This window comes from Phaenicophaeus curvirostris, chromosome 34, assembly GCF_032191515.1.
Source record: "Phaenicophaeus curvirostris isolate KB17595 chromosome 34, BPBGC_Pcur_1.0, whole genome shotgun sequence".
Classification (NCBI taxonomy): domain Eukaryota; kingdom Metazoa; phylum Chordata; class Aves; order Cuculiformes; family Cuculidae; genus Phaenicophaeus; species Phaenicophaeus curvirostris.
In genome coordinates this window covers 1,306,029-1,316,683 of record NC_091425.1, presented here as the reverse complement: position 1 = coordinate 1,316,683, position 10,655 = coordinate 1,306,029, and the positions used below count along the sequence as shown (strand labels likewise).

At 51.5% G+C, this 10,655-nt stretch overlaps 1 protein-coding gene across 1 annotated transcript; it reads left to right on the top strand.

Annotated features, from left to right (window-relative positions):
* Positions 1-5,239: 5,239 nt before the first annotated feature.
* LOC138732629 (olfactory receptor 14A16-like) lies at positions 5,240-6,265 on the top strand. Its single transcript, XM_069879269.1, has one exon. It carries the CDS (start codon positions 5,240-5,242, stop codon positions 6,263-6,265), a length of 1,026 nt encoding a protein of 341 aa, XP_069735370.1.
* The last annotated feature ends 4,390 nt before the right edge of the window (positions 6,266-10,655 follow it).

Below are 10,655 nucleotides of genomic sequence, written 5' to 3'. Positions count from 1 at the left end.
TAAACTGAGCTCTCTTGTTCCCTAGGTTTGTCTATGAGCATAAAATAGAGACCCACTTAGCAGGCTGCCCCAAGCAGGAGGTGGGAAGTGATGTAAATTGCATTGGGTTTGTTCTCTCTTTATATTCCTTTTATCTTTTTTTCTTTCGTCTATTAATCTATTTTTACCTTGGCCCTCAAATGAAAAAAACATCTCCATGGAGAAGCACGGACAGAGAGCTGGCCAGCTGAAGTTTGCCCTGAGGAGGTGGACGTGGGCACCAGAACACTTGCTCTTCCTCACTAACAAGAGACCTCCACCAATCCCATGCCCTTTCAAAAGGGATTTCACAAAGAAATATTGATCTTCTCCTGGAACTTCCTCAGCCTGCAGAAGAGAAGGCATCGGGGGGACGTTATAGAGGCCTTCCCGTACCTGAAGGGGTCACCAAGAAAGCTGGCAAGGGACGTTTTCCAAGGGCATGGAATGATAGGATGACGGGGTGGTGTTATGTCCTAGGGAAGATTTAGATTAGACATTAGGGAGGAATTGTTCACAAAGAAGGTGGTGAGGACGTGGCTCAGGTATCCCAGGGAAGCTGTGTGTGCCCCCTGCCTGGAGGGGTTCAAGGTCGGGCTGGATGGGGCTTGGAGCAGCCTGGTCCAGTGGGAGGTGTCCCTGCCCAGGGAAGGGGGGTTGAAACTGGACGGGCTTTAAGGTCCTTACCAACCCAAACCATTGTATGAGTTTGAAAGTTCTAGAAAGTTTCAGATAAAACGTTTTTCTTAGGTGCACTTTGAAATCTTCCTCTGTAACCACACTGGGAAATGACTACAAGGAGCCATGCGAGGCTTGAAGACTTGAAGAAAACAACAGGAAGAGAAAGAGCTCATTAAGGCTTTCTGTAGGTTAATGAGATCCAGGATGGAATTGTTGATGAGTCCTTGAACCTCAGCTGCTGAGAGGAGATGGAACAAAGCTCTCAAGAAGTCAAAAGCAAAGCTCAAAGTTTCTTGAAGTCTTAGTTGGTCTCAGTGAGCATCGTTAGTGACAAAGGCTCCCCAGGGACTCATTAGAGCCGAGAATTGGAGGCCATGATTGCAGGAGGACAAAGGCGCCGTGCAGGCAGCTGTGATGCTAAGAAAAGCCTGGGTTCACTTGGTGAAGCAGAAAGTCCAAGCCCTGACCCCCAGGCCCTGGGCAGGCAGATGTGGCTTTGACTGCAATGATGTTGGTGCCATGAGCCTTCTCACATTGCTGAATTGAAGTGGAAGCAGTTATTTCTTGTGATTCCAAATACAGGCCTGTAGGGTTCCTTGAGATGCCAAGGCTCTCACACAGCTCCACGTGCACCAGAAGAGTTGGGGGATAGAAGGGTAGGGTTATTAACGGGTTGGATCGTAGAAGAGTGGCAGAAAATGCGTTTGTGAGAAAGATCATGTCAGAGAGGAGTCGAGTCATAGAGGTGCAATACAGAAGGACAGATGGTTCATAGAACGTTCAAATCATTGTGGATCATAGAATACTCAGGTCATGGAAGAGTCAAGTCCTACGAGTGTGACAGTTTAGTCGGGCATTGGCAGTGTTTGGTCATGGAAAGGTCATAGAAGAGTTCACTCATAGAAGTTTCATGGAAACATTGAGGCACAGAAAGTGTGCGTTGTAGAAGCATCAGGATATAGAAAGACTGCAGAAGTATCACATTATAGAAGAGTTATCCAAGAGTCACAGAATTGTCAGTTCATAAAGGAAATGTCTCATATGAGTCAGGTCATAGAGAGTCATAGAGGGGTCAGGTCATAGAAGGGTTTGTTAATAGTTGGGTCTTAGAAGAGTCGGGTCACAGAAGCATCTGGTCAAATATTGGTCATAGAAGCATTGGAGCATAAATGATTCATGTCATAGAAGAGTCACAGAAGACCTGGATCGGAGAAAGTCACAGCACTGAAGAGTCAGAGAGTAGCTGGGTCATAGAACGGTTTGTTCATAGAAGGCTTAAGTCATAGAAGGACCTGGTCATGTAAGAGATGGTCGTGGAAGAGTTTAGTCATAGACAAGTCGGCTCGTAGAGGAGATATAGAAGAGCCCAGTCACAGATGGTCCATAGAAGGGTCAGCTCATAGAATATTTGAGTCATAGAAGATTTGGGTTATAGAATATTTGGGTCATGGAAGAGTCGACTCATAGAAACTTGAGTCGGGTCATAGAGGGGTCATAGAAGTGCCGGTTCACAAAAGGCTTAGGCCATAGAAGGGCTGTGTCATAGATTAGTCGGGTCATAGAGGAGTCGGGTTATAGAAGAGTCAGGTCATAGAAGAATCACAGAGAAGTCAGGCCATAGAAAATTACGGAAGAGTCAGAGGAGAGTTGGGTCACAGAAGGCTTGGGTCATAGAAGACTTTTTTTAGAAGTGTTGGGTCATAAAAGACTCATATCTTAGAGGATTGGCGTCATAGAGGGTTGGGTCATATAAGAATTCAACTGTAGAAGGTTTAGAGAAGTGTTGGGTCATAGAAGGATCAAAGAAGATTTGGGCTATAGAAAGATCAGGTCATAAAAGGGACAGAGAAGTGCTGTTTATAGAAGAGTCTGGTCATAAAAGTTTCATAGAAAGTTTGGGTCATTTAAGGGTCATAGAGCAGTCTGGACATAAAAAAATTCAGGTCATAAAGAAGTCTTAGAAGGGTCATATAAGTCTTGGGTCATAGAAGATTCACTAGAGTCAAAGAGGGCTCAGGTGACAGAAAACCTGCGTCCTAGAAGAGGTGGCTTATGTAAGTGTCTGGTCATGGGAGAATCAGACCGTGGAAGAGTTGGGTCATAGAAGGATGGTGAGACATAATCTACCAAGGGAAATAAAATCCCCTTCTCTTTCAGACACCCAGAAATGGGATCCTACTAGACAAATTCTGGGGCAAAGCCTTTTGCTCCCCTACTCATCCACTGGCCATTTCTGATGTGGCAGTGGTACCAGCGGTCAGGGAGTTCCAACACTCTCCATGACCTCTGGAAGATGATGGAGACACTGTGACATCTTCCTGTTCCCTCAGCTCCCTGCGATGCTGCCCCTCCTGTCTCATAGACTGTGAAGAATTCCTTTTGCCCAAGAGATCCCTGACTTGACCTCTACCCACTACTGGTCAAACTCCTCCAGAGTCCTACCATGAGTCACAAAGCCCTGTGAGACCTTGATGGGGAAGACAGGGACAGAGGACACAGTGAACCTCAGATCTGTCTACACCTGACCCTTCTAAATCCAGCAGTGCCTACGCAGCGTATTTTTCTTCTTTAACTGTTCCAGAAGCAGCAAAATCTCATCATGGGTCCTTGAATGGACTTTCAAGCTGAGACTCAGTTTATCTGGAGCCTTGCAGTGCTTGGAAGATGCTGTCCTTGACTACCATCTCTCCTGAGCTCTGTGACCATGTCCCAGCTCTGTCTCCCATGGGAATGGCTCCAGCTCCTCCTGCCTGTGCCCCTGGCTGAGGCCATTGCTGCCCATTAGGGCTGAAGCCCTGAAGCTGTGGCACCAGGCAAACTCATCCCTGCCATGAGGAAACCACGACCAAGGGTTTCAAGACCCTGTGTGTGCATAAGCTTTGCAGAAGATGTGTCTGGGGGAAAGGGAGCTGAGTGTCTTCCCAGCCCCAAGTCTAAAGACCTCGGATGAAATGCCTGAATTCACTCCGTGGGACAGATCCTCCTACTTTGGAGAAATGATTTCGTTCGCTGTCACCTTTCTGAGGTCCTGTCTAATGGTGAGACAAGAAATTGATTCTCATTCCCTGTTATTTTTCTAACAGGAGCAATGACACTGCAGGACAGAAGTGTGCCTGCCCAGATGATGAAGGAAGCATCAGGGATGGCTTCAGCCTGTTTCTCAGAATGTTCCCCTGGAGCCCCAGGGACACCTCGAGGGAGCCCAGAGGGAGCAGAGAAAGCGCTGCCTTGGGCTGCTCCTCTGCTGCTGAGCTGGGCTGGGCTCCTGGCAGGGAGGGAGCTCATCATGAGACAGGAGATCATAAAAGAGCCAGGTCTGGCCGGGAGCAGCTCCTCTGCAAAGCCCAGCAGGGCTGAGGACACTGCCTGCAGGCAGCGAGGGGACAGGAGGGAGCAGAGAGAGGGGAAAGGCAGGTGGGGTGGCAGGAGAGAGGAGGCTTCATTTGGAGAAAACTCTTCACAGCCCTTCTCCAGGTGAGTCTCTGAGTGCAGGACAATGCAGGTGCGGTTGCTGGAGGGATCTCCTAAAGCCGGCACAGCCACAGCCTGTGGGATCTGTCAGGAGGGCTCTTGCATTAAAGATAAGGAACTTCCCAGACTCTGTGTTTTCAGTTCCCTGCACCTGGGGAATTTGGTGGGAGAAATGGAACCAGAGCCTTTCATGCTTAAACAAGTCACTGAGACTCCTGAGCAGTATCCTTGAGCGGTCAGCAGGTCCGATAGGAGCCTCCGAATATGTCTCCAGCTGGTCCTCTGCCCAAGGACAGCAGCAGCATCACCTCTGCTGGACCCATCAGGCTCAGTCTGTTCCATCCTTTTCTGCTTATCAACAAGACCCTACGTCCAGCTTAACCCAGGCAGATGTTTGTGTAGGGCCAGGGGGATGCAGAGAGGGTCAGATGGGATCTGTGAGCGCTGACAGGGAGAAGGCATGGGACAGGGAATCAGCTCCATTGAGGAAAACCTCCAGACAGAAGGGATAGGATCAGAGATTGAGAGGAAACTTAAACCAGAGATGTTGCTGTTGTTCTCTTGTTCTCTCTGCCAGTCTCTCTGGGGATGGGAGTTGCAGAGTCAGGCACTAATCTTCTGTGCGGCTTTGGGCAGTGCATTCCTGAGGAATTAATTATCTCGTCTGCACTAAGATTTCCTCGTTAGGACATTTGGCTTTTCTTGAGTTTTCCTCGCAAGCACTATGCTGCCCTCACAGATGCAAACCTGTCCCGTCACACCTTTAGGCATTCGAAACCTCTAAGCCTGCTACCTTCTCAGCTCCTCATCCCCGGCAGCGCAGATGCTGACAGGCCCTTCTGCACCAGCAGCAGTTCCCCTGGACAACGCTGAACCCCAGCAGTGTCCCCTGTCCCCACCGTCCCCATGTCCCCTGCTGCAGAGCAGGGCTGACTCCTTGCAGCCAGCGGGCAGAGGCTCTGCTCCTCCCGGCACATTCAGCCGGCACCGAGCAGGGCTCCAGGCTCAGAGCTGAAGGAAGGGCTGAAAAAAGGTGACAAGGTGTGAGCAGGAGGGAGGGGAAGGAGAAATGGCTTTGATTTGGCTCAGAGGTTATCCTAACTTGTCACTGTCCTTCTCTCATATGACAGTGCCCCATGTCTGGAGGCAGCAGATGTCCAACAGCAGCTCCATCACCCAGTTCCTCCTCCTGCCATTCGCAGACTCACGGGAGCTGCAGCTCTTGCACTTCTGGCTCTTCCTGGGCATCTACCTGGCTGCCCTCGTGGGCAACGGCCTCATCATCATCACCATCGCCTGGGACCACCACCTCCACACCCCCATGTACTTCTTCCTCCTCAACCTCGCCCTCCTCGACATGGGATCCATCTCCACCACTGTCCCCAAATCCATGGCCAATTCCCTCTGGGACACCAGGGCCATCTCCTACTCAGGATGTGTTGCCCAAATGTTTCTATTTATTTTCTTCCTTGGTACAGAATATTTTCTTCTCACAGTCATGTCCTACGACCGCTACGTTGCCATCTGCAACCCCCTGCACTACGGGACCCTCCTGGGCAGCAGAGCTTGTGTCCACATGGCAGCAGCTGCCTGGGGCACTGGGTTTCTCTCTGCTCTGCTGCACACGGCCAGTACATTTTCCCTGCCCCTGTGCCAGGGCAATGCTGTGGACCAGTTCTTCTGTGAAATCCCGCAGATCCTCAAGCTCTCCTGCTCACATGCCAACCTCCGGGAGGTTGGGCTTATTGTGGTTAGTTTCTTAGTAGCTTTTGGCTGTTTTGTTTTCATTGTGGTGTCCTATGTGCAGATCTTCAGGGCTGTGCTGAGGATCCCCTCGGAGCAGGGACGGCACAAAGCCTTCTCCACGTGCCTCCCTCACCTGGCTGTGGTCTCCCTGTTTCTCAGCACTGACATGTTTACCTACCTTAAGCCTCCCTCCTTCTCCTCCCCATCCATGAATTTAGTTGTGTCATTTCTCTATGCAGTGGTAACTCCAGCACTGAATCCCCTCATCTACGGCTTGAGGAACAAGGACCTCAAGGATGCGCTGCGGGAACTTATAACTGGACAGAGCTCTGATGCAATAAATTCCTGACCTTCTGCATAGCAGTTCTGGTGTTACTCATGGCTGGTGTTACTGCCTTCTATATTTTTATATTTCTACTTTTTTTTTTTAAACTTATGATCATGTTTTCAACTCTTTTTGAGTTGGTTGTGGGTTAGGTAATGACAACCCACACTATTGTAATCAAAATAAAGCCACTGCAGCACCTTGTCTCTTCCTCTGACCCTCCCTCCAAGGCTTTCTGGAGCTTCAGGAACAATTCCTTTGCTCCTGGCTGGAAAAGAAGAAAGTCCCAGCAGGGCAGCACTGCCAGGCACCAGCACTTGATCCCCCAGAGCTGTTCTCTCTCCATTTCCACACTCTCCTTCTCCCCCCTTGCCTTGCTGTAAGGCCTGAGGGCTCTGAGCTTGGTCACAGCCATGCTGCTTGTGGGACAGAGCTGCCTCCACAGCAGCCTTTCCATAGAGCAAGGGGACCTCCTCAGGGCAGAGCCTCAAGGCTTGGGGCTTCTTCTAAACTTTCTCTCAGGAACTGACTCAAGCATTTGTCCCAGAGGCAATAATCCTGGTGAAACCCCTGCCAACCACCATTCCCAGCACCGGCCTCTCACCCCAGCTTGGAGAGTTTCTTTGTTCTTCCATGAGAGGACACTGATTGAGTAGACCAAAGGCCAATTTGGCATTGTACGGATCAGATGTGAGCGCACACATCATGTCTGTGAGCTGAGATGAACCTGAATGTGTAGACAGAGCAGTTTCTTCAGTTTCCACAAAGATCTCTGGGACAGATATTGCCTCGAAGTCTCTTCTCATTGCAAGTAACAAGACATGGGAAATCGCCTCAATATAGCACTTGGATGTCCCTCCACGAACCAAGGTCCCCATGTTCATTCCTCATGATGTGGGGCAAGCGTACTTTTACCTGTTCAGGTCCTAGGACATGAGGAGGTGATGGATGAGTAGGGGGTTAGGATGTCAGTTGTGTCTCAGAAACTCAGAATCCAGCAGGAAACATCTGACTGTGACGGGGACGGTGAGGTCAGTTCTGTCTCTGGAGGTGACGGGGCAGCAGCAGGAACACGGCTGGGAAAGGAGCTCTGCCCAAGCCCCCACAGGACCTGTGCAGGGAGAGGGCTTGGGGACGGATGGAAAACACAACGGAGCCTCCTCAGGCCAGGAACAGGCTGGCAGCATCACCAGGAAAATCCCTTACGGTACGGGGGCACCACGGGTCCTTCACACCTCGGCACCTGCCAGGATCTGCTGACAGCATCTCTGGGGCAAATCCCTTGTGCTCCTTCTGTTGCCCCAGCAGCGTCACAGACACAAATCCCTTACAGTCAGGGGGCACCTCGAGCCCTTTGCCATTTCTTCTGCCCACAGGGATTGCATGAAGTTATTACAGTTTCTGGAAATTTCTATATGGGCACAAAATCTGCTTTTATTATAAAAATTTATGACTGGATGAGGGTTTAGTGGTGTCTGGGGATGATGTGCCATGTGCAGAAATAGGTGTTAAGCAGCCTGCGATCAAGCACCAAGTGCAGAGAGGAGCAAATGCAGGTAGGGAGTGTACCGGTAGGACCCAAATACAGAACGATATGGAGAGCTAGGATGATGTCTGGGAGAGGAAAGAGTCACAAGGAGGAACTTGTCAGGAAGAAGTAATGTCAAGGGATGGGTAGTGGATGGGCAGACTATTTTTTGAGCTTGAAGATCACAGGCTTCTAGAATATCTTGGGTTGGAAGGGGCTCATGAGGATCACTGAGTCCAGCTCCCTGATCCTCACACGACTGTGTAAAATGGAACCATATCACTAAGATGATTGTCAAGATGCTCCTTGAACTCTGACAGGCTTGGTGCCATCACCACTTCCCTGGGGTGTTCCAGTGACTGAGCACCCTCTCCATGAGGAACCTTTTCCAGATGTCCAGTTGGAACTTCCCCTGATGCAGCTTCATTCCTTTTCCTTGTGACCTACCCTGGTCACCAGGGTAAGGAGATCAGCGCCTTCCCCTTCACTGCCCTCCTTGAGGAAGCTCAAGACTGGGATGAGGTCCCAGCCGTGTCCCACGCTGGGCTCTGCACACAGCCCTGCTCTGGGCTCTGACAAGCTCTGGGCAAGAAGAGAGGCTGGACACGAAGAGCAACGGAAATCCAGGACTCCTGGTTTCAATCCAGCAGATGCCACCACAGACCGTGTCCTCACCGTTCCGTTCCAGCCCTTCTGCCCAGGCCAGGGCGAGAGTCTGAGCTCAGCAGCAGAGCAGCCTGCCCCACACGAGGACCTGCGGGAAGAGGATTATCTTTCTTGTGGATTCTGCAGCCACAGAAATGCTCCCTTGCACTTCTCCAAGGACATCCCTTTCCCCAAGGGAGCATGTCCAGCCTGGCCTGGCTGCCGGTGCTGCTTTCCTCCCTGTGCAGCCCACAAGGCCACTTCTATGACCCAGATTTCTATGTTCAGGCCCTTCTATGTTCTGACTCTTGTATTATCCAAGTCTTAGAATCATAGAATCATAGAATAACCAGGTTGGACGAGACCCACCAGATCATCGAGTCCAACCATATTCTTCTATAATACAACTTTTCTATGGCCTTTCTTTGACCTGCCTCTTCTATCACCCTACTTCTACTCTTCTGTAGCCCAGCTCTTCTCTGAGCCCTCTATGACACTTCTAAGATCATAGAATTATAGAATAGGTTCGGTCGGAAGGGACCTTCAAGATCATCTAGTTTCTACCCACCTGTCGTGGTCAGGAACATCCCACTGGATCAGGCTGCCCAAGACCCCATCCAACCTGGCCTTGAACACCTCCAGGGGCGGTGCAGTCACAACGTCCCTGGGCTACCTGTGCACTGCTTGGGGCATCTTCTGAGCCCTCAGGTGTCCCTGGCTCTGGGGACGGACACCAGGTCTACCCTGCGCCGACCTGCTTAGCTGAGTAGACGTGGCAGCCAGAGCGGGTAAGCCCAGGCAGCCAGTGGAAAGACCTGGTAGCTAGAACTGGGTAGACCTGGGAGCCGGAGCTAGGTACACCAGGAGAACTGAGGTGGGAAGACCTGGCGGACGCAGAGGGATTGACCTGTAAGCCGCCCCTGTACTCTGTGAGACCTGGTCATTTGTCCTAAAATTAGCGTTTTCGGTCAAAAGTTGGTATTCTGGCCCCAAAAAATCAGATAAGATCAGTGTTCTGGCCCTACAAATGGGAGTTGTGGCCCCAACAGTGGGTGTGCTGGCTCCGCTCTGGGGGCAGACAGTGATGGCTGTTAGGTGACACCAGCACCAGGGACGGGCACCAGGTCTACCCAGCACCGGCCGCCAGGTCTACGCAGTATCCACTTGCTGAGCTGGGTAGACTTGGCGTCCGGAGCTGGGTAGACTTGGCGTCCGGAGCTGGGTAGACTTGGCGTCCGGAGCTGGGTAGATTTGGCGTCCGGAGCTGGGTAGACTTGGCGTCCGGAGCTGGGTAGACCTGTCAGCCGTATCAGCCAGCTTGATGTGGGTGTCCCTGCTGCTGTGGTGCAAGCTCCATGACCTCCACCTGCCTTGTAGCAGCCCTGCTGCCTCAGGAAACCTCAGCTGCCGCCTCTCCAACCCCCACCAGCTCCCTGTAGGGGTTCCTGCTGCGATGCCAGCTCGGAGACCTGCCTGGTGGTGGCCCTGCTGCCTCAGGACCCGCTCCAGCAGCCCCCGCTCCTGCCTGGAGAGTCATCGCTCTGCAAGCAGCTCGTCCCAGATGAAGGAGAACCAGCTGTGCAGCTGCCAGATGTGGCTCTCACTGAAATGGTCCTTGTGGCCTCACCACAGCCCCAGTGCACTGGAACCAGCTTAGCAGCCTCCAGGAAGAGCTTAATACCACATGGACCCTCGGACAACCCGAGATCCTTGTGGGGGTCCCTGCTGCTGCGGAACCAGCTCTGTGACCTCCACCTGCTTGTGCAGCCACAGGAATACTCCAGCGGCCACCTCTCCAGCCTCTCCAGCCTCTCCACCTCCTGATGCGCTGCAAGCTCAGAGACCTCCACCTTCCTGACTGTGGCCCTGCTGCCACTGGAGACCCCAGCAGCCACTGCTCTGACCTCCCTATTTAATCTCTCGCATCTATGAAGTGTCTGGATTTAAAGGAGAAGTTGGACACTGGCTGTGGGGGGAAGCAGCTGCAGGTCTCCCCTAGTACAGCAGCCTGGAGGAGTTCCAGAAGAGCTTAGAAAAACACCACCACGTGGACACAAACACAAATGTGAGCAACACCGAGGGAGCTGGAGAACGAGAGTGAAAGTTACACATTTCAGGGAAGAAGTCAAAGCAAACTGAAGGGTTTTTTTATTTTCGTATTAGCAACCACAGAAAGTTGTGCACACAAGGTATGGCCAGACAACTCCCCCCCCTGCCAAAAATCAGAAGGTGGCAAGTGCT